General features: G+C 41.4%; 1 protein-coding gene across 1 annotated transcript; it reads left to right on the forward strand.

The window, feature by feature from the left end:
* Positions 1-26,944, forward strand: ITIH2 (inter-alpha-trypsin inhibitor heavy chain 2). Its single transcript, XM_088523975.1, has 21 exons — positions 1-185; positions 1,704-1,778; positions 6,846-6,881; positions 7,430-7,602; positions 8,312-8,416; positions 8,761-8,923; positions 9,781-9,888; positions 10,210-10,338; positions 11,049-11,165; positions 12,440-12,608; positions 14,473-14,598; positions 15,514-15,695; positions 16,786-16,971; positions 17,949-18,088; positions 18,669-18,841; positions 20,529-20,666; positions 22,880-22,993; positions 24,158-24,356; positions 25,052-25,224; positions 25,899-26,010; positions 26,745-26,944. The coding sequence occupies exons 1-21, from the start codon at positions 87-89 to the stop codon at positions 26,890-26,892; spliced, it is 2,865 nt and encodes a 954-aa protein (XP_088380101.1). The 5' UTR covers positions 1-86; the 3' UTR covers positions 26,893-26,944.
* Positions 26,945-27,849: the final 905 nt, after the last annotated feature.

Consider the following 27,849-nt stretch of genomic DNA (forward strand, 5'->3'; position numbering starts at 1 on the left):
CTACATAACCCCATACCGTTTCCTTGAACTTGTCTCAGAGAAGGAAAGATCCTGTGTCTAGTACCTATGCGGACTGTTCTCAGGAGATGAGCAGGAAGAAAATGAAGCATCTGATCTGCTTCCTGGGTTTTTTCCTCATTTCTGAAGTAGGAAGTTTTGATCTTGTTATTGATGGAATCCCAGATGTGAGTATTTCCAGATGGGGTCTAGGTCTACCTTCCTTGCTGAAATCAAAATTGAAGCTGTAACTGGCTTCAGCGAAAGCAGAAGCAGAAAGAATCTTCATTGTTCTGCTTATATCTCATCATTTCTCTTCTGCTTTTGTGTATAACTTGGGATTATTCTGATAAATGTTTTTACTTGTTTTTTGTGGCATGACTTTTTAACATTAAAGCTGGGACTAGTATGGGCAAGGACCTTTTGGAAACGGGATTGCTACTTTAACTCAGCTTTGCTTGTTCCGGGGCTTTTAACCTCTAAACATCCAAGTGGATTTCTGTGCTCAGACCTTCAGATGTATTTTGGATCCTGCTTCCTTGAAATACATAGAAATCCAGCATCTAAATTTCTTGGTGAATGAGCTCTCCTGTATATGAATGCCACAAACTTCAGCCAAATTTTTGCTGGCAAAAGGTTTTTGCCTACATGGATTCTAATGCTGAATTAAGATCCTATTGACTGCACATTCATTACTGGAGGGGTGGTATAATCTAGTATAATTTTATAATAAAAGAAGTATAGTTCTGACTTTAAAGATGGATCTACATTTAATCCCCTCTCCTGAACAGAGCTTACATTTCTGTGTTCACACCCATTTCCACATGATACAGCTCTTTTTCAAATTGAAGTTTGTAGTATATTGCAATATTTCTATGAAGCCAGCAGGGCTGATGTGAAGCTTTCTCTCACTGTGCAACGTTAACAAAAAGAATTAGTAAGAATATTCTCTTTTTCTTTGTTCCTAACAGCACTTTTCATGACACAGTGAGATTGTTATCCACAATTTATAATTCCTAAGAAAAAAATGCAAGCCTCTGCTCCTGCCTAATCATAGATGCGATATCAGTTAAACCTCAATGTGCTTAAACAAATCAAGTTTGTGCAAACATTTGTGAATATGCTATCATTTAAGTTGAGCAACTAATGAACTTCTTTATTGGCATACATCGAATTGCTAAAAAACTTATAGGATATTGCTCTGAAATAAAAGTCACACTTTGCACTTGGAAAAGCCTAGGTTCTCTATCAACAGGGAAAATTTTGTTCTCTATTATATTACCTTAAAACTAGAGGTAATTTGTACCGGTTTCAGGGGAAATTTTCTGAACTCACTGACTTGAGTTATCTCAGTATCTCTCATACTGTGGTTATCATAATTGGACAACTCCTGATGAGAATCTTCTTTCATGTTATGAGCATTTCAGTCCATAAGATATCACTCTATGTTTCTGAAGGAATGAGCTTAAAATGATGGTACATGTCATGATCTTGCTATAGTACAAGGAACTACTTGGCTACAGGGAGAAAATGAATGGGTGAAGAAGAAATATTTTGATCTGAGGGGACTGTGTCTCTGCTCCCCATTTGCAGGAAGGGGAGGTAAATACTCACAATACTGAGTGCCAATCAATAATAAATGAAGTGCTAAATGGAAATGTAAGAGAGCAGCAACACCCCTTTCTTTCCTCTTCTTTCTCTTTCAGGAAGTGGAGAATTTAATTGACCTGGAAATCAATGGGTTCCCTTCAAGCTCCAAGACAAGAAGTGACAGGCACCAGGTACAGTTCTCAGAAATGCTTAGGAAAAAGAAAAAAAAATAAAAAAAAAAAAGAGAGAGAGAGAGAAAGAAGCAAGGGAGAGAGGAAGAATGCTTGGAAGTTCTTGGAAGTTCTCCCTAGGTGGCTAGTCCACTAGTCCATTTTCAGTGGTTGTGAGTGTGCAGTCAGGTGGGACCAGCATGTCTTGATAGGCATGGAGACCTCTCTAGCTCTTGTCAGGAAAGTAACTGTTGTTCTCTATGCAGCTCCTATCAAAAAAGGCTTTGTTCCATATCTGAATTCCTAGGTAAGACCATAATACAGATGCTAAGAAATGGCAATACTTGTCTATCTAACTTCATGTATGGGAAAAATCCCATTGATAGTGGGGCTTTTCCATTAGAAAATGGAAGGGAACTGGGAACCTAGGATGAAGACTACCAGTCCTGCTGGAATTCATATTTAACTCAGTTCAAGAGAGTACAGCACAGTGTCACATAGGAAATATGTTGGTGGAGTCAGAGGCCAGGGAAGAAAATGATGCATTGCAGATTATTGTATTCTGACAAGTTTTGAAACAGAAACATTTTAAACTGAAATAGAAATGCTTACAATAACATTGCAGGACTTTTCTTGTGTTTTACATAATGGTAATTAACAATAATCATGAAATCAGTTATTTGAAGATATTAACTTTCATTACATCAAATGAAAGAAAGGATGATTAGAAAGGACCTTGTTCTTCACCAGAGGTCTGGTGTTGCCTTTCTTAAAGTTGGTCAGCATAGGATATACAAAAAGTTGTCTTGAGTAAAGCTGAATTTCCCTGTGTCTTTGAAGTTAAGCACAGGCAACTATGATTCTTCTTTATCCTAAGGCTTTTTAAAAGGGGCCTCACACAGAGTGTAAATGTAAGTTATTCCCAGGCGAAGCCCCCATGACACTGCCAGAGAGATAGAATGTTTTAACATAAATGTGAATCAAATCAGCTCACATTTGCCAGACCGATGTTCAAATAATTTAATCAGTCTAAGCAGATACCTTCTCTAGCTGCACTTGTTCAGGGCATCATTTATTTTTAACACATTTGTATTAGTGCCATATTTATTGCACTCTCTCCATTCCTCGACTCTGTAAATACATAGTGATATATACATACACACGTAGTAATCTGTAGTTCTACTTATGGTCTTTATTTCAGCCTTCCCTTATATTCCTACATATTATTTCCCATCTTTTACCTATCAAATAAGCGATTCGCAAAGTGATTGCAAACTAGAACAATTAAGACTTCAGTTATATGATGAGTTATCCTTATGTTAATTGAGTCACAATAGTTGATTGTGTGAGATTAGGAAATGAGATTTTAAAAAAGCCTACCTGGAACAGCCTGCCTTGACACACTATCTATGTGCTAACAGCAATTATTGTTGATCATTACAAACGACTATTTCTCATATTATTGTTTTAGGGCTGCATTATTCTACAGTGAGCTCAGTAGCCCATTGGCAACAAAACAACACTCCTCTGTAGACCCTACTAATTTGTTGCAAAGGGAAAGAATTATTTGCTAAGCCTGAGTAAGGTGTTTAGATGTAATATATTTGCTCTTTGTGAAGAATTCCAGATATACAGTGTCTCAGGTGTGTGAATGGTCCTCGTGACCACAGAGAAGAGTGCCCCACAGTCTGGAATGCAGGTAACCTTGTGAACTTCTGCATGATGGTTCACTCTTATCTCTGTTTCATAGATAGATACCAGAGCTTATGTCTATATTGCAAAGCAGAGATTTTTGTAACATGGTCCCCAGTCTTGATCCTGAGCTCAGTTACCCAGAGCCCATAACTCACGAGATCACATCTATTTCCTTACTGGCCAGCTTGCCTGACTTTCTCTCCATGAAAACTAGGGTGGAAAGTAAATTAGAAAGGAGAAAGACAAAGTAGTGTCAGCTGGGGAGCTCCGCAGGTCCCAGAGAATTCATACGACTTCAGAAATCAAGGTTAGTCTGGAAGACCATAAAAACTTGAGCTCTGCCAAGCCCTAGGTTTGAAATTGATCCTCTTGCACCTTGAGTGTCACTATCCCCAAAGAACTCAAGAGAGGTTGCAAGGAGAATGCAGTGTGTTAAAAAATGTGTTAAAAATTCGTTAGGAAATGGGTCACATGAAGACAAGTGAAGCTATGTGCAGGCAACAACACAAAAAATTGGGAGGATATGCCAGATATATCTCATTCTCTTCCTGGTATCTCATGCTAGGCATTCACTTTTCAACTTTTTTTCTCAATTTACAGATTCTTATCACTTCCCCTAGAAATTTGCAGATGTCAGTATAAGCGTTCTTTACTTCAAAGGCAGTACTGCAACTGTGAATTTGTTCTTCCTCTTTCACCAAGTTACACCTCAGAAGTACTCCGCAGACTCCTAAAGAAGCTGTGTACTTCATTCTGAAACCTGCTATAAACAAAATATCCTATATGTGACTTAAAACAAGTGCAATCAGATCTCTTGTGGTACTTTCCGGCCTTAGACAACATGGCTACTTCCTCCACTGACAAGGCAGGAGGAGCCAGGGCCTGGGCAGCCCTGGGTAACGACATATAGTTTGATGTACTCAGGATTTTCTTGATGGTAGACTGCACAATAATTGCAACACTCACACACAGTGATCCTCATGAAGGGCTGAATATCCATAGCCTTCCTAGGGATTGAGTGAGGAAGAAGCCTCTCAGCGCCTTGAAAATAGAGCTCAGTACCTGTGAAGACCAAGTCCTAAAAACAATTCCTGAGGCACTTGTTTCCTCTGCCCTATTTGACTATTTGTCACACACAGGATATTGCATGAGACGTTGCTTTCTGTCATCAGCAGAACTGGAGGCAGTATAAAGGCAAGGAGCAGGCACTAATCCTAATACCATAAATACCATAAGCCTATTTACCTCCACCATAGCCCCTGGAAGATGCATATTTTCAGTAGTGACACCATCACTAAAACTCAATATAATTATCTACTCAAATAAAATTATCTACAGCTCTGTCCTTCTCATGTAGTGGAATGATTGCACCCTGCAACCCTTGAGATGCCAGTACTCTGGAAATCCCACTGGCTGTCCCATCCTAACAACAGCAATGGGTGCCACTACAGGTACAAGTGATAAATTCATGTTTCAATCAACACTTCCCTCTTCTCACTCATACTCATGAAAAAAAAAAAAAAAAAAAAAAAAAAAAACAGAAAGGAAACGAATGCATTTTGGAAGCTTTTTGTCCCCTTCCCAAGGGGAATTAGGAAACCTGACCTCCACTGAGAAGCAGAGAAGTAGTGGGAAAATCCCCTTTATGCTAAGATCTTGTTCTATTCTCAGCTGGTTTTGTTTCAGTTGAGGTTGGCTTAGTCTTAATTTATACTCATGGTCGTGATTTTTCCTGCCCCAAGGCGATGTGCAGCAGTCATTGTTCACAGGTAGGTTCTTTATCAGGGGTCAAGCGTTGGGTTTACTGTACAGTGGTGTTTCTAGGGTCTTGTGAAGGTCTGAGCAAGCTCTATGCTTTACAGAGTGTCTCTACAGACCTATAAACTTCCAGCTCCTAAAATGCCACTCTGGATGTTTCAGGCAGAGCCTGTGTAACCATGAAATAAAATCATGAATTTGTTTTCAGTCAGATGAGGAATCCTGTAGTGGCTCTATCCATCTTTAAGGGATCCTTAAAATTATCTCCTTAAAATATTGTTGTGCAACCTATTACTTCTTATGCAGACCTAGGTTTCCTGCTAACAGTACATAAATTAACTCCCAACAAGTTTACTAAATCTATAGCAACCTTTTTGTGGATGATGTGACTACAGACTGTTATCAAAAGCATCTTCTGTGATTTCGTGTCCTCTCGGATTCAAGCTCCACCTTTATTTTAAAACCCGAGATGAGATTGGTCTGTTTTGGTACACTGTTACCGTTTAATGATTGATATCTGACCTAGTCACTCCAAGGCTCCCATTCATCATCAGTGGAGTTGAAGGGCTCGGTCCACTTGTCTAAACACAGGTACTTGGTGAGGATGTGAGGTAACGTACAGAGTCCGAGACATCCATCCGAGGTGTCAAGTATGATGCAGGACCTACAGGAGACCTGTGGCCTCCTGGGGACACAGCTGGAGGCCCTAGCACACCTCCAACAGTGCTGGGTGCCCACTGCCCCTAATCAACACATTTTAGGGCATAATTCACTCAAATAAATGGTAGCATCTGTTTTCAGATCGGAGGAAGCACTCCATTGACCACAAAGAGCAGATGCCCATTAGTTGCGTCAGTAACACCAAAATAAACAGCAACTTTAACCAATTGCATCTTCCCCTAGAACTAGGAGAGCCAAATCCCATCCCAGACTCTCTTTCTTACATGAGCTAACTAAAAAGAATGGTTCAGATGATAGCCACAGGATGTCACCACCTCTGTGTATAAATTCTAAATAGGAGCATTCGTATGGCAGTAAAAAAAGCACTCAGTTACCATTGTTTCAGCCGTTCTAAGCAGAAGAGTAACTGTGCAGGTTAAATATATATTAGCATTTATATGTAATAATATTAATTACACAAAAAATAATAGTATAAATGTATATTGTATACAATGCCATAATATAAATTAGATAAAAAAATAAAAACAAAAGCAAAAAGATAAAAACAAAACAAGCTAAAAAGGTCTATTTTTGAGACATTCCACTTTTCCTAGAAAAATGAAAATTGTGTCAAAAATAAGGTTTTTGAGTATGACTTTTTTCCAACATGCTTTGCTTTTTAAGTAAGAATATTTTTGTTCTTGAACAGAAAAAAAAGGAAGACAGAGAACCATCCTTTTGTTTTTGATAGTCTCTAAGTCACAGTTGGAGATCATGTGCTCCAACATCCCACGTATAAATACATGAAACAAAGCAAAAGGAATCCAGACACAAAGCCTGAGAATTCAAGCTGATTCCGATGATCTTGAAAAGCAGTTTTTAGGTAGTTATCCCTGTCTGATCCCTAGGTCAAAATAGCTACAGTCTGAGTTCTCTGCTTTACTGAAATATATTCTTTGTGTTTTTCTTTTCCAGCGAAGCACATCCGACTGGGGGTATGTTGGAGATCTGGTGAGTTTTCTCCTTTGTGGAAGAAAAGTACTGAACTAAGTGATTTTCTGGTTAACCATTTTTCGGAAATCAATCCTTTTGTTTGTTCAGTTCCTTGTTTATACCACTGGTCAGGTATTAACCTATTTTCTTTAAACAGACAACTGTTTGCACAATGCTGTTTATACAACTGCTTTTGGAGGGAGGAGGGTATGCCACATACAAAGAAATAAGCAACAAAACAGATCAGGCAAAGGCAAAATTGTAATATACCAGTTTAATATCATTCTCCCCCTGCCATGTTTTAAACATCTACTGCATAGGTCCACTCTCCTTTATTTAGAACCTCTATTCAAAAGATGAGCTTTCTTCTTCTCAACATATTTCATGTTGAGGAATTACTGTACAACCCCTTCGTGCTGAGTTACACCTGACAGAGTCATTACAAGACTGGTTACATGATTCAAAGCAATGAAGACATTCCAGTTCAAAAGATTCCTGCCTTTCAGCTAACATGTTGTAATGTAATGTGAGATGCATCCTGAATTGAGTTATTCTGTCCATTACAGGTGGAAGACGATGACAAGATAGGTCTTTACAGCTACAAAGTTCAGTCCACTATAACGTCACGGTTGGCCAACACAATGATCCAAGCCAAAATGGTGAATAACGCAAAACGGTCCCAGCACATAGTGTTTGATGTGCAAGTCCCCAAAGGAGCTTTTATTGACAGCTTTACTATGTGAGTAGTGGGCAGACATCAGCCTTGTGTTCTAGTTGTCTCAGTAAGAAGGAAGAATGTGGTGGGAGGGAATTATTCATAAAAGCAAAACACCTCCTGATATTTTTTTCTTGAGGAAAAAAAAATGTTTGTTTCATTTTACTGTCTGTCTGTCTCTCTCTTCCTCCATGGTTATTTCTGGGCCCTTGGCCAATGTTAAGAAAAGTTGACAAAAGAATGGAAGTCTCAAATAGACTGACCTGACCTGTGCAAATTGGCACCAGATCAAAGGAGAGAAAGTTCCAAATTTGAGCCCTCACTAAACAGAAACAGACTTTAGCCTGGTGCAGTATCCATTCAGAGAGACTTCAGCAAACCACACATAGTGATCTATCAGTCAGCACAGGTATGGTTTCAAAATAGCCATGACACGAGTCACTACCCACCTACCCAAAAGATGGGGAAATTGGAAAGGAGGTAGAGAAGAGCAGATTCTCTATAAGAGTACAAGCCTGCTGGCAGCATGAAATAGAAGAGTAGATAGGGACAGATATGAAGATCTGCTGGAAACCAGGCTTCATTACTTTGGGATTAAATGAGAGCCTTATTATTTAAATTCCCATCAGGCTATAAAAAGGTTAGATCTCACCAATGTTCTTCTAAAACAAGGAAGCAGATGCTAACTGTAAATTTGTTGCTTTCATAAACTGACTGTGCTTCTCTCTCCTAGGGATGTAAATGGTATAACATTTACTAGCTCAATACGAGAAAAATCTGAAGCTAGAAGAATGTATTCTCAAGCAAAAGCCAAAGGCAAAGCTGCTGGAATAGTAAGGTACAAAGATTTAGGCATTTGGATCTTGTATTGAACTTTTTCCCGGGAGGAGTGAACCAATCCATCCCGGAAGAAGACAGAACAGGGGGACTTTGCAAAAAAAGTAGATGGGAGAGACAGACTTTAGTCACTTCAGCAAACACGATGTTTAATTATCAAGGACTTGACTTGACTTCCTGCTCTCGGCTTGACAAATATCGTGCTAATATTGTGCTAATAATCTGCAACTACCTGGCACAGGCCACAGTTAGAATCTCAGTAAATATATAACTCTAAAACAAAATGCAAAGAATTTCCCCTTCTCTTTGTACTTTCTCAAAATAACTCCACTGCTAACTTTTCAGGAGCAATACAATGGATATGGAAAACTTCAAAACTGAAGTGAATGTGCCCCCTGGGACAAAGATTCAGTTTGAACTCCATTACCAAGAAATGATTCGAAGGAAACTGAGCTCCTATGAGCACACCATCTCTGTGAAGCCAGGACGCTTGGCGAAGCACATGGAGGTAGGATGGATTTGGTGTATGAATCCTCTCTGAAAAGAATCTTAAAAGTCCTGTGAGCCCCTACGACTCCATCCTTTTGTGGGGGTTTGGTACAAATAGCCTAAAAGTGCTGACCAGCACAAGACACTTCAAACTAGGAGCTATATAGCTCCATCAGTGAGCCATAAATAAGTCCTCCCCTTGCAGTGACATGGTAGAAGAATTTTCTGACTTAAAGCTGATCCTCATCAAAACCACCTAGACAAAAAAACACTTGCCATTTATACCTGTGTGTGGACTTGCCTTGACTGAAGAAAGGTGTGCACGATTTGCTCTTTATTTGGAATAAGGCTTCTCATAATAATCTCAGCTGCATAGACATTGTCCTATGGGAGTAGATGTTCTCTGAATGGTAGTCCCTACAAAACTAATTGACAGAAATTGATTTGTCTTATACTTATCTTCTTTCTTACACTCATCCAAAGGTGAACATCAACAGAAACAGAATACAGTGCTACTGGCCTCAGTACTGTAACAGCGCTTAGGCAGAGTCACTTCACCCTTCATTCATGCTTTCAACATAAATGATGGTGTCACCCTTGATTCCTTTTCTCCACCTGCCTCAGGAGGAGGGAGGAGAAAGAAGGAAGAGCATTTCCACCAAATTCTTCTTATTTTGGGGAGGCACTTTTTCTTTCTTTTGTCTTTCCATTATGATCTGCTTCCAAAATTGCATGGATTCCCACCAAGAACAAGGCTAGTCCTACAGGAGCATTCTTAAAAGCATCCCACCATCTGTCTTCAATTTCCTTTTGGACAGTTAATGAGGTTCTGTAGTTGTGGCACTGCTTCATGCTAAGTGTTCTCCCCCCCTTTAGGTGGATGTCCGCATTGTTGAGCCACAGGGAATTCGCTATGTGCATGCTCCTAATTCACTCGGAGACCATTTTGATGGAATCACTACCATCTCCAAGGGAGAGAAAAAGGTAACTTTTAAACGTTAAGTGTTAAATAAGCTAATATATTATTTCTTACTATAAACCACTCACCTAGCTCTGAAATATGTGCGTCTCCAGGTACGTGTCACACTATTTTTGTCACAGTGAGTATTATTAAATCAGTAAATCCACACAAGCCTCAGTGCCCTTTTTGTTTTGAAGCAGCAAAATCCGTTTCTCATTTAAATTAAAAATAAAGAAATCAGAAGAGCTCTTAGTGAAACAAGATATTACATAAATAGAGGAACCACTTTTGTTTCAGTGGTCCCCCTTTCCCACATTTGACTGACTATCATTTCTCTTTTCAAGGCTCATGTTTCTTTCAAGCCAACGATGGCTCAACAGCGAAAATGCCCCACGTGCTCTTCTACAGCTGTAGATGGGAACTTTGTCGTGCAATATGATGTGAACAGAGAAACCACGGGTGGAGAGCTGGAAGTAAGTATTGCTGTTTGACCAGGAAGGGAGGTCTGTGAATGCAGGAATTGCTGCCCATAAACAATCTGCTGAATTTCATCACTGTATAAATAATGCACTTAGCGAGGCAGAAATTAAGCCATGTTGGCATGTTCAGGGAGAACAAGAATGAGAAAGACACCTCTGTCCTGTTGAAGAAAAGAAATAATTTAAATGAGCATAAAGGATATACTTAATTTATGACTAAGACATGGTCCTACAAATAGTCAGGAGTAGTTTCCCGCCTTATCCACAAGCCAATTTTTTTTATACTTAACACCACTCTAGTAACTTAATGTTGAATCACAAGACAGAGTCTTTGAAACTTATACCAATATATCATAAGAAGACAAACCAGAACATCATTGTTTTTATGTTAACTTGAAGCAGAGTTATGGGTCGAATTATTATAGCCACATTTTTTTTTAATATTGTCATTAATTCCAATGCCAGCGCATGGCATTTCTCCAAAAATTAGCTTCTACTCTCCCTGATAGAAAGCAAAGACTATGAAGTATGGATGGTGTTAGACTACAAATACAGGGACCTGCAGAGCTGAAAGTCAGATCCAGTCCATAAAGAATAGCATTTTCTCTTCTGTTATTGTCTTGCATTCCCTGAAATCTTTACCATGGCCCAGTTTTCTGTGTGTTTGTTTGATTGTTTATTATTATTATTATTTTATTTTGCAGATTTTTAATGGCTATTTTGTTCATTTCTTTGCTCCGGAAAACCTTGATCCTCTGCCCAAAAACATTTTATTTGTTATAGATGTCAGCGGATCAATGTGGGGACTGAAAATGAAACAAGTAAGTGTGTGACCTCTATAGGAAAAAGAACCTGCGTCCAAGTTTTCCCCATGTGTCTTATCATGTAACTGTGTGGCAGACTAGCAGCCAAAAACAGCAGATTAGGTCCTGACACTTGTTTCCATGAATGAAGGAAACAAAGTGAATGGACGTCGCGATTTTTGCACTTTGTTTACAAATGCTCATTCCATGTTATAAGGAAGAGGTGATGTCATCAGAATAATAATTTTAGCTCTTAAGCAACGTTTTAAAATGACAGATCACAGAGCATTTCTCAAAGGCCCTGCCCATATTTTTCTGGAGTGCCCTCTACTAAGTGCTGAGGAAATCTCAGTTGGGAGTACTACATCCCTGCTTTCAAAAAGTTGTGGATAAATGGTTGACAGCCTGAAAAGTAATGAGAGGCTTAGACAACATAACTCAAGAGGGAAAAAATGGAGAAGTAGGTTGGATTAATTTTTTTTTTGCAAAAGAAGACTCCTCTAAGTAATGTGTAATCATCCTTCAGGTATGCAGAAAGTTGTTCCAAAAGGAAAACTGATCGGCTGACATTCATGCACCCCAAGGATAGCATTGGAATGGATCAGATGGATTTACAGCAGAAGAGGCATAAGATATATTAGATATTAAGAAGAGAGAAAGAGAGTTTTGCAGTGCCGAGTGGGGAGTTCAGGAGATTGTAGATTGCAGATCATGTCTTACTGGAGGTTTTTGGAACTGGATCGACAAACATTAGTTTGGGGTGATCTCTATATATTGAATTTGTTTCAGAACACAATACCAGAGCAGACTGCTTCCTTGGGGAAATCAATTGTGCAAAACTGGAACACAGGCTAATTGTCACTTGTTTAAATTGCACATCTTGAAACAGATGTTACCCAGTCTAGAATGACAGCACTGCAGACAGGAATACTTCTGAGTGCTGTAATAATTCCTCTCTCCTGGACCATGACGTCTCATGGAGTGACTGTGCTGTCGTGCACGCGCTCTCTCCTGCACGTGCTGTCTACGTTAACTGACCAAGGATGTTAAGCAAGGATGAGTTGAAGTTCTATAGTTCTGTTCTCGCTAACTGCATTTCAAACTATACTTCTTTGAAGAAGGTAGAACTGTTTTTTCCTTTTCTATGGATGAGAGAGCTGGCTTATAGATGTTAATTTGGATTCCAATGTTCATTTTGTTCATCATCAACTGTTTTCTTGTACTCACGTTAAGAGGATGCTTTCAACAACAAAAAGCTTAAACTTGTCTGTTCTTGTGTTTCCTTTTCTCAGACCATTGAAGCCATGAAAGCAATACTGAGTGAGCTCCGTGCTGCTGATCAGTTCTCTCTTATTGACTTCAACCACAATGTTCGATGTTGGAGAGATAATTTAGTCTCAGCCACACCATCACAAGTGGAAGATGCAAAGAAGTATATCCAGACGATCCATCCCAATGGTGGTATGAGGATTTGATTGCAAGGGGTCTTGAAAGTTAGGCATCGTGGGAATAAGTACCCCAGACACCCTTCAGATTGGCAGAATATTTTTTAAAAGCCTGGTTCCCTTGCTGGGAAAAGCATGACCTGTGGCTAAAAGGAAGCAAGGATTCCAGTTCGTTATGCCAAGGAATTGGAAGGAGTTTCCCTCTGCTGAACAAGGTGTAACAGATGTGAACTTAGGGAGGAGAGAAAAGAGCTGTAGGCCCTTCTTGCTTCCAGCATTGCCACGATAGCATATAACAAAAATGAGAAGGTGTCTGTAGTGCTGTGTCCCTCTGCATAACCATAGCATCTTAGCACAACTGCCTTTAATTTCTAGGGCCTACCTCCAGACCCACAGACCCCAAATATTCACTAAAGATCAGGGCCCTGTTTTGTTTTTTGAAGTATCATAGAGAGCCCAACTCTAGGGTCTCCGTGGGCTATAAACTGTAGACTACACCATGATCTACTATTACCTGTCACCCTAGACAAACAGTTCATCATTTTTATACCTTCATTCCCTATCTAGCAAACAAGAACAGTTGTTTTTTTCAGTCTCACAGGTCCTTGGAGGCTCCATTCATTTGTTAGTTGCTGGGCTGTGCAGAGGGGGCTAGCAATCATTTTAATCAATTGCTCCCTGAAGTGCAGTCTGGGTGCAGTTGTTCAGCTGTTTGTTTGCCAATAGTGCACACAGGCTCTCCCCCAGATCAGGCTTTCCTGGTGCTCTGCACTGTAAGAGAGTCAGATGCAGCCTTCATCTGCAGAAACTCTCAATGTCAGCACATGAGGTCAGATCAATACAGAGACTTGGCCAAGATCACCAGTGTGCTGGGAGTAGAAACCCTGCTGGAAGTAGGAACGCAGGCTGGGATATGAGTGCAGAGCCTCATATCCACTTGCTTATGCCTCCACAAATGAATTGACAGAGACCTGTTCCTATCCAGCAAAGCTGGTCTGAAATACAGAGGTTGATTATCTTGTCTCTGAAGCCACTGTTTGTTTTTCTTTCTTAACAAAGCAAATTAGCTTCCACCAGCTCAACCTCGCTGCTCCTATTCTTCTCATACTCATATCTCACTGTGTCCCTTCTGTGCCACAAGTCAAACCTTGAAGTGTCAGAACTTACTAAGATCTCAGGATCAGTAACCACAAAAACCTTTTTTCTTTTTTTTTTTTTCAATTAAGATGTCCAGAATTAAGATGTTCAATTAAGATGGTCTCAGAAAAGAAAGATTCTTCACACTCTCCTTCTGTGGTCTGCCTGCAAACCTGCTTCTTCACCCCAGAGTAAATAGTTTCCAGTGCCACAAACGGGATTAATGGGAGTAGGATGTCCCTAGGTGGAGATGACATCCCAGAATGAAAAAGTTTATCAGACTCCGGCCTCTTAATGTAACTTTGTGAAAACACATGCATCTGTGTGTATACATGAATGTGCATAAATTCATATGAATGTATATCCATATATTTCATTCAACGTCATGGTAAGAACAGAATAACAGACTGGTGAACAAACCTAGGAGCAAATGGGTTACAGTCTATTTCCACTTACACTGATGCAACTACTGATAATTTCTGATTTTAGTAAACGATGTAGCTAAAAAAGAAGAAAAACAGAGAATGTCTATTTAACTCAAAGACTCACATGCAACACCTTTCAGCCTCTGTTTCTTCAGAGAACCAGAGAGTGCTAGCAGATGTACCCGAAACATCACAGAAGAGAGTTTTTGCTGCCTTTGTTCATGCTGGTTAATTCTGCTGGAATCTTAGAACTGATCTATATTCAAAAAGAGAATCAAAAAGAATCAAACCTGTTTTTTTTCATTGTGTGTTTAACAGGTACAAATATCAATGAAGCTCTTCTCCGAGCCACATTCATCCTGAATGAAGCCCAAAACTTAGGGATGTTGGACCCCAACTCAGTCTCCATGATTGTATTAGTGTCTGATGGAGACCCAACAGTAGGTAAGAATCTGCTTTAGATGGGAAGGCCAATGGAATTGACCTGAGAAATTCATACAACATGTAGGTACTCTGAGAGTAAGTTTAAAACAAAACCTGTTATCCTGCTTTCCAAAGTCTGTACTGTTCTGCCAAGTGCTATAAGTGCCTGGGACTTCATAGAGAGTCTATTAAAAGATGAGTATGTTATGCTATGCAGGTTATGTATTTCCTGTAATTACTGCGACAGGTAATCACAACAATCTTACAGAAAATTTCCTCTTCCAATGATCCCAGTCCACACAGATGTATAAGTCTCGAGTTTAAAATGTAAATCTGGAAAATAAAACAGCAAAATGAACTTTGCTAGGACTTGGTACAGGTCGAAAAGTAATCCTTGCTGCAAGATGCCAACTCAGAAGAGAAACTGCTATTGAGTGTCTTTTTGTTGTTGGTGGTGGTGTTTTATTTATTTATTTATTTATTTTTAATAGTCTCAGTGGTGGCAGAGATCTTAGATATGACAAACAGAGTAAAACCATTTTGGAGGTATTTCCCTTAGTGCACAGAAAACTCGAACGAGTAATTTTGGAAGCAGTCTAGATGCATTACAATTGTAAAACAAATCCTTCCTGGGTTTGTTTTGTTCCTGGAAGCTAATGAGAGCCATGGATATGCAAAGAATACACAACAGATACCGCTAAATAACTCAAGGGAATCATCCTCACTGTAAAGAATTAGTTAATTTCCATCCAGGAGAAGCCTGAATACTACTATAGGCAGAGTTTATCTGGCCAAATGGAGACATCTGAACTATATGTCTAGATTCCCCCTATAAATAAGAGAGAACAAGACACACTGCAAGGGCATGAACTCCCTTATCCCGAAGGAGACTTCCACAGCTGCTCAGATGAATGTCACTTTTTGTGTGTCTCCAAGGTGAGCTAAAGCTGACTACAATCCAGAAGAATGTGAAGCAGAGCATAAAGGACGAATTCTCTCTATTCTGCCTTGGGATTGGGTTTGACGTAGATTACGATTTCCTGCAGAGAATCGCAACCGACAACCGTGGCATGGCCCAAAGGATTTTTGGAAATCAGGAGACTTCCGCCCAAATGAAGGTGCATTTCTGGCCCATCACCTCTGAAAATGAGGGTGCAGTTCTGCTCACAGCTGTGAAGCTTGGGTAACTCCACTACCAACTGTAGGTTCCCAGGGGGATCACAAAGACAGAGAGTTCTGCGAGATAACAATCATATGCATTAAATCAAGAGCTCCTAGTTACAATTTTTACAGCATGTATAATATGTATTTACTGTACTGCTCTGTGTAGGATTTATATTCTGTTACACAGTCCTAACCACACAGTAGAGCTTTCAAACTAAAATTCTGGGCTTAATTTTGCCTCAGACTACTTCAGCCCTAAGAAAAGGTTTGGATTTAAATGATAAATTCTAATCCAAACTTTACCAGCATAAGAAAGGGTTAAATTATGGGAGGTTCTAGATCCAAATCAATAAGCAACATTTGCTGATGACTAAACACTTATATTCTTATTCTGTGTGTATTCACTGGTTTTGTCACCTCTGAAAACTTCCCAAATTTCCTCTTTCCCAATACAAGAGCTCATCAGTAGCTCATGTTACAACAACACATCTGGCACATGTGCCGGGAAAGGAGCTGCTTGTAAAGGAAAATGGGTACCCGTTTTCCTTCTATATTCCTTGGTGCCATAAATTAAACGGAGCTGCGAGCAGATCCTCATTCAGATCAGCCATGAGGTCAAAAATGTTTCTGGCACAGGAGTGAACATAAGTGAGACACAAGCCTAGTTTTTTGCAAAAAAAAAAAAAAAAAAAATGTGGAAAGCAGTTATGTGTGTCTCACACAACAGCCAAAAGCTGACCAACCTGCATACAGATCTTGGCCCATATATATCTGTTTTCAAGCCTTTTAGGACCAGGAAAAAGACCATTTCTCTATAAGGTCCCATGGGCTTACAAACATCCTTTGACTTCCATAGGACTTGGCCCAGTCCTTCTTGCTGTACGCATATAAAGGCATGCTAAGGCCTAAAGATAAAGGTTTCTGCATCCTTCTGGCCCATTAAGGTTCCCAGTTTTGCAACCTGCTCTTCTTTCAGAAATAGGGGCTCATATGGGAGGGTTGCTTCAGGTATGAGACTCACTTCTCTCTTTCTTCCCATCTCAGAAATTCTACAACCAAGTCTCCACTCCGCTCTTGAAGAAGATTCAGTTCAACTACCCCCAGGAGTCAGTGTCAGATGTCACCCAGAGCAGCTTCCACAACTACTTTGGTGGCTCAGAGATAATAGTGGCTGGGAAGGTCGACACAGAAAACCTGCAGCACTTGGAAAGCATCGTCACAGCTACAGCAGTGAGTGAAACTCTCTAGGATACTTGAAGAAGACAGACATTCATGTGCACAGCTGCTTTAGTGCTGGTTATTGCCAGGAGAGTATTTTGTCTGCCCCAGGTGAAAGAGTGGGGAGTGTTGTAGAGGGTTTGACCGATTGATTTTTCATGATAGCTTCAAGTACTGCTATGGATTGTCACCTCCTGTGCTCTGAAGCAGAGGAACTGTCTTCGAATAAGAATTTCACCATACAAAATGGAATTGCAAGTTAGAGTTTTGCTCTAAACTATGGAGTCCTTCATGTTTTGTGGAGGTACAGGGGAGGTCCTCTAACATAGCTCCTCTCTTGGCTGAATCTGCCAGGGGGACATTCCAGGTGGTGTAGGACAAGTCCTAGCACCATATTTGTATACTCTGCCTTGCAACATGTGCAGTGAGATTTTTACTGTGTCTCAGGACTGATCTTCTAAGTGGAGTGGGATGGGGAGGACCAAATCCTTGCTTCTGAGGAAAAATCCAATTTTCTGGACTTTTGAAGGGCTTAAGATTTGCAGTTCATTATTTTCTACAAGAAATAATAAACATATTCAATAATCTTCCTTACCAGTGATGTCCAAGAGTCTACAGGAGAAAGCAGAATTTGGCCCCTGTTACACAGTAGGGCTTGGACATGAAAAAATCTGAAGGAAGGATATCAGAGCTTTGTTAAGAGCAGAGGAATAATTGCTGCTGCTTCTTGTGACATGGTAGTTACTACTGCTGTCTGCTTTATCTATCACTGTCACTGAAATTGTATTTAACAAAGCCCCTCTTGCCACAGTTCCCCTCCCCATGCCTGCTGGGTTAACAGTGTTGGGACTTTCGAACCCAGAATTGACCATGCACAGATCCAGAGAAGGTCGTCGATGCCAACCATGCAAAGTGTTGGCCAGGAAGGGGACGTGGAGCTGCACTATTCTCCTGTCTCACTCTCCTCATCTTTCTCGTTTGCTGCAAAGGCAAATGCAGAGCTTGTTATGGAAACCCTGCGAGATGTTGAAGAACTGGATGGTTTCATGAAGAAAGACAGATATGCGGATCCTGAATTCACCAGGAAACTGTGGGCTTATCTGACTGTCAACCAGATGCTAGCAGAGAGGTGAGGAGAAACATGGGAGGCAAGTGAAGCCTGAGAGCACTCTGGTCCTCCCTGAGACCACAGGGAGATAAGGTCTCTCAGAGGGTTTCACATGGGTAAGGTAAACATATATAAATAAAGGCAAGTGATATCTTCAGCTCTTCACTCTTTTCCTATTCTTAGCACTTGCAGATAGCATGGAAAGACTTTGATTAGGGGAATAAGGGTCAGACAGATGTGGCTTGTGACTCTGAGTGAATGAAACAAATGAGACATTTGTCTCACAGAGCCTGAATAAAAGTTAAGGAGGGGGTCAGTATAAAGCCCAATATATTTAGGAAGTCTGATGAATCCTCTCTGAAGCAGTAAAATATCTCCTACCAAGATCAGGAGTTGGGATTGGGCTCTGAGTCCAGGCCAAAGCTTGCAGAAGTCATGGAGAGTCATTCATGCCTTTCTTCAGCCTTTCCTTCTCATTACACCTTGATCCTTCCAGCTCGTCTCTGTGACTGGTCTGTGGAGGCATAACAAGCATCACAGCTCTCCTCAGCACTGGCCTGAGGAGTGGCTTATCATGTCTTCTGTTTTATTTTCCACTCAGAAACACGGCCCCCACTGCAGCTTTGAAGAGGAACATCACCAAATCCATCCTACAGATGTCTCTTGACCATCATATTGTCACCCCCTTCACAGCCATGCTGATAGAGAACTCAGAAAAGGATGAAATAATGTTGGCAGACCAACCCAAAGACCCCAGAAGGGGCTGCTGCCCAGGTCAGTGTCTTGGCTTGTCCACTTACATGAGCTGCCATTTTGGCTTTATTCTTCTCATGGACGCGTGCTGTGTTCATTGCCCACTCAGGGTGTTTGTGCTTATACCATCGACTGCATTTTCAGGTAAAGCTGAACAAACTTCAGCCACTTTGAGAACATTCTCTTACACAAGTTCTCATTGGAGCCATTGGCTTTGGTGAGGACAGAATGTGCCAAGGTTGCAACGATGATTTATTGATCAGCCTACAATGCCACAAATTGAATTCTTATGTTGGGACAGATACGTTTAATTCCTTGCACTTGAATTGAGCGGTGGAGTTGACAAAGTCATTTCTTATCACTGATTTTTGGCCTTGGAAGCTTTCCAAGGTAGTTGTCAATCAGCCAAAAGCCTACATGGAATTTGAGTTGTCCTAACAATATAGGATCACTTGTTATTGAATGTCTAGATTTCTCCTTTAAAAACATGACTTTCAAACATGTTCTAAGATCCTTGTTACCTTCTGTCTAGCCAAGCAAGGCAGGATTTTCTTTTTCTGATGTGATAGAGCCATTCTCAAAGCAATAGCCATGGACATCCGTGGGTGTCTCATGGACCCAAAGCCATCCCTGCACAACCATAAATACTTTGCTCTCACTTTACAGCAGCAATTTTGCGCCCTCACCAGTCTGTGGTTTGAAAAAGCAGGACTGCTGCTGCTGGGAAAATAGTGCAAGTGCAATGTAATGGGAACATCAAAAATGAAATATCAACTCCTTAGACAGCTGAGTCTGGTGACCATTTTTAATATGCAGGAAATATGAGTTTACAACTGGTCGTGAGAGAAAGAGGCAACCTACATTGCTAGAATAGACAAAATCACCCCAGCACCTAGCACGGGAAATGATTGCAATTTTGCTGAAACTCCAGGTGCATATCCTACATTCCCAGCTCTCAGACTCATGGATAACTATAAAAAATATTCCGGTGCTGGCTACATGAAATGAGGTTTTTCTGTCAGTTGTTATTGTTTGGTTCATCTATTTTTCTTTTCAATTGTAAAGTCTGAAGTAGAAACCCAAAGAGGAATGAGATAGCTGTTATTTATCCTGTGTATTACAACTCATGACTACCAATTCTGCACTGATATAGTGTGTATTGCAGAGGGAATTCACTGTACATAGCCCCAACTGATTAATTTAGATCAGGTTTATCTTGATCTTGAAGCTGTAGATGACTTAAATGATATTAGCACTGCTTCCTTGGTGTCTTTTGGTGTTTGGCAGAATAGTCATAACTTACCTCATTGAAACTGGGATCAAGACTCCTGTGGATCTCCGTGGTAGTGGGGCATGACTCTTGAACCTTAGCAGAGGAAAGAGTTTGTGAAATATCTGAGTAAATCTGTGCTTAGGGCTATGGAGAATATTGTAGGCTGTGGCAAAATGGTTGTACATATAAGGGATGAAATAGGTAATTTAAAGAAGGCTTTTCTGCTTTGCATATGCTTCATCAGAACTGCACTCCCCCTCTTAGAGCTTCTGTGTCTTCCTGCCTCCTTTCTACACAGCTGCCTTTTGTGGCAAATACTGCTGATCAGCTACTTTATCTTGGTATTATGCATCAGACTCTGACTTACTGCATTAATTACGCTATTCAAAATGTCTGTACAGGCTGATGGGGGCTAATTCTGATGTCATTTAACAGGTACTTTAGATTTAACTCCAAATGCTCCAAATGCTCCCAGGAACGGTATCCCTCCCTGGGCCAACATCACAGCTGTACCCGTGAGCTTCATGCCTGAGCAAATGGCTTCCTCTGTGTCCACTGTGAGCATAAACAGAGGTAAAAATTTTGCACGCCCTCTTTTCCTGCTGCACACTTTAGCACCAAAGGTGTCATAGATATCTATAGAATAATAAGATATTATGTTTTATTTCATTGGCCGGAGAAGATGTTGTCTTCTCTTTATGTGATGATGCACTGGCCAGACTCTGAAACACACTTTTACCTCTCACTGCCCATTGGGAAAAGAATAATTTGAGGACTGGGGCTAAAACTCAGTTTGAGGTGGGGTCTGAGCAGTGGTAACTGCATGCAGATATACTAGACCCCCAGGTCGTCAAGGTAAAAGAAATGAAGGGAAGCAAAGACATTTATTTCACAGGTATCACAGTGGGGAAGGGAGAATGCAAAGTCTCATCATTTTTATTCTCATCAATATTCTGTTATTCTTACATGGACATGACATACTGCAAAACAGTCAAGGAGTTTAGCCATCTCTATGGTTTGTGCTGGAACAAGTTAATCTTTTCAGGTGTGTTGGGTGATTGCTACAGCATTTCTCTGCAAGAAATGTCAGACAGCAACACTCATCCCCTAATGAATAAATAAAGGAGTTAGATATCCAGAATTTTGAGGCACTTTTTGAGATTTCAGCTTCTGTGACAAGACAGTGAGCACCTATGAGCAGTTTAAACCAGCTCTTAGTATAGCAGGGACAACTGGAATAAATTAATATCAGGCAGTGTAGCAATAGGTTCTGCCCCAGCTAGTGCCTCATTTACCTAAGAAGAAGCAAACATTTCTTGCTCTGCCTGCTACAGGAGACAATTTGTGCAGTGCTTTGCACTGAGTTTGTTCACACACTGGTGGAGGTGTCTGCCAGGTGCCCTGAAAATTTATATTGAATTTTCTGGTTTGTGGACAAGCTGCATCTTCACTTAGGGCCTAGTCCACAAGAGGACAAATGGTTTGCTGGGGCTGGCTGAGGAAGCCGGCTGATGTTGCAGGAGACATCAGTGTAAAGGTTCCAGATCCAACCCCTGCTGCTGGTCTGCGCAGGGCCCAACTATGCACGTCCCAAAGGGAAAGCCACCACAACCAAATTCATGCAAATCCGTCTATTTCCCAAGTATGAAGCTTTTCTGTATAAAATACTAAGTGATTTTCAATATTAATAGATGTAGGTATAAAAAAAATAAACTCTATGTTATTAAACACGGGGCTATTTAAGACCTTAATAGGCTCCCCGAGATCCCATCTTCTCCTGTGTGTTTCTCAGAGGCTGAGTCCATTCCCTGCGTTCACTTCTAGCTTGTCCACAGTAGCAAAGCTGATGTAGAGTTGCTGCCATTGCAGACGACAGCACGAGAGCTCTGTGGTAGATGGAAATCTCTGAGTGCACTGATGACTGATGGGTCTTGTTAACACTTGGGCCTTTGCCACAGTTTACTGCCGAATTTACACAAACCAGCTGGGAAACACATTGCCAGTAAAAGCTGTACAGCTACAATAACTCAGGGAGTTGCATGTGTCAGTGTTTGAATGTGTGTATTTACATAGCTCCCAGAGAGCTGTCAAACACCTCAGTGCAGACCAGGGTTAATCTAAGAATTTGAGATGGTTAAAGTTGCTGCTTGGAAAGGAAAGGGAGCAAGAGAGTTAGCTGCCCAACTTATACAAATATTTTGCACTGGAAATTCATTGTGTTCTTGGAAATATTGGTCAGAACAGCCTCTGGCATCAAGTGGGAGAAGATGAAGCAGTTGGTGAGAATCAAGGGAAAGAAATGAGAGCTAAATTCAAGAAAGGACAAAAGTTCCTTGAATGGTACCTACACTTCTGCTTAATGTGAAAAAATGTCTAGTCAAAGGTCTGGGCTTTATTCTAATGCATAGGAAGAGGTAAATACTTCCAAAAGATGGGTCCTGGCTCTCACCTGGACTCTGCCTTCCATATTGAGCAAATAAAGCCAAACCTCTGGAGTCCTGGATGAGCCTGTGGCAGTTGACCTGCTAACCCAGAGGCTCGGGGCACTCTAACCAAGAATGTGATGTCTTTTTCTTAGGGGAGAAAGCATCTGAGTGGCTTTTGTGAAGAGCATCTGAAACCCTCCTTAGCTATTGCAGGGGCCCAAAAGGTCATTTTCCTATTCTGAGAAGTACATAAAAGTCCTTTAAAATCCCCTAAGGAAAGTGGCTCTGTTTCTTGTCCCATGTATCGTGCACAGGTACTGTCCTGCCTCTCATGCCTATTTCTTCACTTTCATGTTTCAGTTGACAACGATCCACATTTCACCATATATCTGCCCAAAAGCCAGAGGAACATCTGCTTTAATATTGACTCCGAGCCTGGAAAGATCCTAAACTTGGTTTCTGATCCTGGTACTGGTAAGGGAATAAAAACAGTGGCACTTTTCTTCCTCCTGAATGGTGTTGAGAGCAGAGGCAAGGCCTGCAAGGAGTGCTGCAGGCTAAAACAGGATTGTGGCCAGCAGGCTGAGGGAAATGATTTCCTTTCATGTCTGGAGTACCATGTTCTTCTGGGGTTTGCCAGGATCAGAAAGTGTTGACAACCTGGAGCAAATACAGTGGTGGCCACCAAGATGATTATAGAGGGCTGGAGCACAGGACAGTGAGAGGCTGAGAGCTGGGTTGGGTAAGTCTTAAGAAAAGAAGAATCAGGGTAGGGTTGTTGCTATCCACAGCTATGTAACTGGAAGCTAATGAGAAGGTGATGCAATTTGCAACAGGTAAAATTCTGGTTAGATGTTAGGTATTAGGAAAAACTTTTTCACTGTGAGACTGACCAAACACTGGGGATACAGCCCAGCTAGGTGAGGAAATCTCCAACCTTGGAGACACGCAGCACTAAATGGAACAAGGCCCTGAGCAACCTGCTCTAGCAGGATCTGCTTTGAACAGGGGGTGGGACTAGGGATCCCCAGAGATCCAACCTAAATAATTCTATGATTTCTGCCCTGTTGATTGCTCTTATTACATCAGTTTCATTGAACACAAACAAACTGCATGGCATTAAGGTCACTCCTCATCCACATAAATCAGAAGCATCGTGTTTCTAGGAGTAATTCCAACTCAGAGCAGAACCACTCGCTCCTGGGATCCAGCTTGCTGCTTGCATTCTCCAAACAGCAAAGGCTTAAAGCAGTGCAAGATGAAACTTCTTTTTGTGTGCTTGCCTCTCCAGTAATTGAGATCTGCCTGCTAAAACATGGCAGGGTCTGCTCTTCTTCATAAAGGGCAGAAATGGTTGAGAATCAAGTAATTTTCTCAGGTCTTTAGACTGATGTAGGAAATATTACAGTGGGGTATTTAGAAGAGATATTTTGGATATATAAACTCATACTGTCTTCCAACCCCAGCAACTGCCCTAAGAAATTTGAAAGAACACAACAGATTTGCAAGATTGTGCTCAATGTTAAATCTCCACTGATACTGTTTGAAGATAACTGGCTTTATTTTGCATTGAAATGGATCCGAAGCATACTGCCAGGATACTGATTTAGCCCAGATCTGTTTCTCTGCTCTTTGCAGGAGTTGTGGTCAATGGGCAGCTCATTGGAGCCAAGAAGCCTGAGAATAAGAAACTTAGTACCTACTTTGGCAAAATTGGGTTTTATTTCAAAAACAAAGGGTTAAAAGTGGAGATCAGCACGGAAACAATAACACTGAAAGATGGATCTTACAGCATCACGCTGAGCTGGTCAGATACAGGACACATCATTCGGAAACAGTAAGTTGTGGAGCATTCGTTGTTTGACATACGGAAACTGTTTGGAACCAAGCATTGGGCTTATCCAGGTTTGGGTGGGATCTAGGTCCCCGTGTGCCTACATGTGGGCATGGGCATCTCAGCGAGATGTCTGAGCTTTTGTTATAGTTAATGGGGATTAGGTGATAGAGCCAAGAGAGGGATTAGGTTGATCAAACGCAAATAAGAAGAGCTGAATTCCTCTCCTGTGGCTGACTGTATTAACCAAGGCCAGGATCAGTTGCCTGAACATGAGCGCGTAATGCTCTTTGAGATACCATAACGGTTCCTTGTATCCACAGCAGCTAGGAGACATGACTCACAGTGTTCAGGAGACCTTCACCTGCAGATTAATGGCTAGCAACCAAGATGGATCCCCTACAGTGCTAGACACCTGTTTTGGCAAAGGAATCACTTTCAAAATCTCCACTAACTGAAAGGGGATCTTGGACCTATAGGGCAGGCTTTGCTTGCCTGAGCATGGACGTCCTATTAACACTGTCCTGCCAGGCTACTAGGTACCACTACCAAGGCCACACATTTTTGGTGGATCTTCTCTCATATCTGCCAGTTCTGTGTGTGTGTCCTGGGTGTCCCAGAACATCTCAAGGGAGCATCTCAAGCTTAGGTGTGGGCAGCTGAACTGAGTTCTTGCTTTTGTTCTGTGCCCCTGCTAGGCTTCTCATATCTGTGAAGAAAGAAAGAAATGTTACTGTCACCGTGGGTGAGGAAATGTCCTTCATGGTTTTGTTGCACCGTGTTTGGAAGAAGCATCCTGTTCATGTTGACTTCTTGGGAATCTACATTCCCCCTGAAAACCATCTCTCCTCGGCAGCACATGGGCTGATTGGTAAGAGCTGGGCATGGGTGATGAGAGGAGAGGGACCCCTGAAAAGGTTTTGGTGGATCTTTGAGTGAATTGACTGATCTCTGCATCCAGAATGGAAAAATGTCCTATGGACATTGCAGAACATGGCTGCACCCAAGCTCATCAGCTGGATCTCCATCCTTGCCCCAGTCTGCCTTTGGAAACATTAATCCCAGCATAGCTTGAAGCTTACTTGCTTCCTTCTGCTTAAACAAAGTGGAAGGACCACTAAGCCACACTGGCATGGCTGATACCTCAAGAAAAGGTAACAGCCCTAGTTCTCCAAACTTCTGGCATCCAAAAGAAATCGTGCATAGACCAGATCATTCCCGAGTCCCAAGCTTGGAAAGGGCAACATCATGACCCACACAGCTCTCCTTCAAAGATGCTAGAATCCTGCCAGCTGCAGAGAGGCTGTTTGCCCCAATATTCTTTGCAGCTCCATTCAGCTTAAGTAGCTGACTCAAAGTAGAGTCTTTCCAGAATACTCTCCACACAGGCGATCCTACAGTGCTGGAGGTGTGATGCCCCTTGATCCAGGCAGGATCCGTTGCCTTCAGGAACTAGTTTAATTTTGCAAACGTGCCAGGCAGCAGCTTGCACTAGAACCACCAAGGTTCCAAACTGCAAAGAGCTTTAAACCTCTCTTTGAACAGGTCAGTTTGTGTCCGAACCTGACGTGTACATCCACAACCAAAGACCTGGGCTAACTCCAGAGAAACCACAGGCCACCATGGAAGTGAAAGGAAACAAGTTCACTGTTACCAGGTAGCATTTGTGTTCAGAAGACAACATGGCCAAGGATGATCTGCATAATTGCTTTATTTCTGAACCAAATTAATACATTTTTAATAACTTCAATGACTCTAGGTCTACTAACTCTCAAGGATCTCAGGAAAGTATTTCCTGTGTTAATAAATGATGTGTTTTTAGCTGTTGGCAGTGTACACCACATGGGACTGTAAGGCACGTTGGGTTCTTGTGTATTTGTGACTCACCCATGCTCAGGACTTGGGTACAAGTTGAAACACAGGCAGTTCCACCTCCATATGAGGAAGAACTTCTTTACCGTGAGGGTGCCAGAGACCTGGCACAAGCTGCCCAGAGAGGCTGTGGAGTCTCCTTCTCTGGAGATCTCCAACCCGCCTGGATGCCACCCTGTGCCACGTGCTCTGGGTGTCCCTGCTGGAGCAGGGGGTTGGACTGGGTGATCTCTAGAGGTCCCTTCCAACCTCAGCCATTCTGGGATTCTGTGACATGACCTGTTTGCTTTACAGATAGGCTGTGTTAACCCCATTCCCTACATTTGTCCCAGGAGTGCCTGGGACCTCCACGAAAGGGCCCACGTGTCACAGAAATGTAGTTTGCTGCTTTTTGTGGAGGTCTCCACTGCGTGACTCACATCTCACCATGTTTGCAAAGCAGAGGAGTAGGATTCTTGATGCATTTTTGTCTATTTGCCAAGCCCTGACCCTCATTTTCGGGTGTTTTTTCCCTCACAGCGGACTGCAGAAGGACTACAGGACAGACCGTGTGTTTGGGACAGACGTGCAGTGCTGGTTTGTGCACAACAGCGGGAAAGGTTTCATAGACGGCCACTACAAAGATTACCTTGTCCCCCACCTGTACAGTTTTCTGAAGAAACCCTGAAGGCTCAAACATTAAACAGTTTATTACACAAAAATAATCCCCTTTTAGCCCTTCATGCCAAAAAACACTATTTCAAAAACTATCTTCAGCCTAACAAGCCAGATCAACCAACAGTGACTTCACAACCATCTGCTTTATAAGTGATTAGTGTTTCCAATAATGTAACTCCCTTATCTGTTTAAAAAAAGAATAAAAATTCTGTAATAAAGTAACATCCTGGATTGCAGTAGATATCCTGTACTTACCATGTCTGCTTTAGTGGATATTGTTCTCCATTAAAATTTTCAAATATTTTATAATATACATTTCTTAGTATACTTATAAAAGTGTTGCAGCTGCTGGACTGTGAATGACATGTATGACTAATTTAATACCTTCACCTCTTCAGAATGGGAAAATACGAGTTAATTCACTACAGTGTAACAGATTTTATACCACAGCTAGGAGGATGTGCACTAGATGCAAGGGAAATCTAATAGAAAAAAAGAGCATGGCAGGAGAAGAACCCTGGCGTAGGTATCATGATAAAGACATGCAGTCTCCAGTAATGACAGGTTTTTAAGGATGATTTTTAAACTGCTGTGAGAAATGACCTTGAAATAGCTGATACAGCCATATCACAGCAAGATGAGCCTTAGACTTCCTCCAGCCTATTTTTTTTTCTGAGAAAATTTCAGTGGTGCTATTTTCCTGCAGTTGACACCCAGGCGTCAATCTGGGAAAGCAGGAGAAAGAGCCCAGAATTCAGGCTACATCAAAATCAGCTTCCCTTCCTCTGGGATTAGCTATCCACAGAGATCTTGAGGAGTATCCTGCAATGACTGGGATCAGTACTGAAATGAACACGCACATGTATGTATCTAGATCCAAATTTAAAGATCTGCTTTCAGTCAACCTTAGAAGAAAACATTGGCCAGGTTCTTCTCGGCAGCCTTAATCTAAGATGGGAACTCGAGT

Source organism: Tinamus guttatus, unplaced genomic scaffold (assembly GCF_059628265.1).
Source record: "Tinamus guttatus ecotype Peru unplaced genomic scaffold, ASM5962826v1 Tinamus_guttatus_pri_ptg000201l, whole genome shotgun sequence".
Lineage (NCBI taxonomy): Eukaryota > Metazoa > Chordata > Aves > Tinamiformes > Tinamidae > Tinamus > Tinamus guttatus.

Coding starts and splice junctions, on each gene's coding strand:
- ITIH2 (XM_088523975.1), top strand. CDS start 87: ATGAGCAGGAAGAAAATGAAGCATCTGATCTGCTTCCTGGGTTTTTTC. Junction 186..1,703: donor TTATTGATGGAATCCCAGAT/GTGAGTATTTCC, acceptor TTTCTCTTTCAG/GAAGTGGAGAATTTAATTGA. Junction 24,357..25,051: donor GGACACATCATTCGGAAACA/GTAAGTTGTGGA, acceptor TGCCCCTGCTAG/GCTTCTCATATCTGTGAAGA.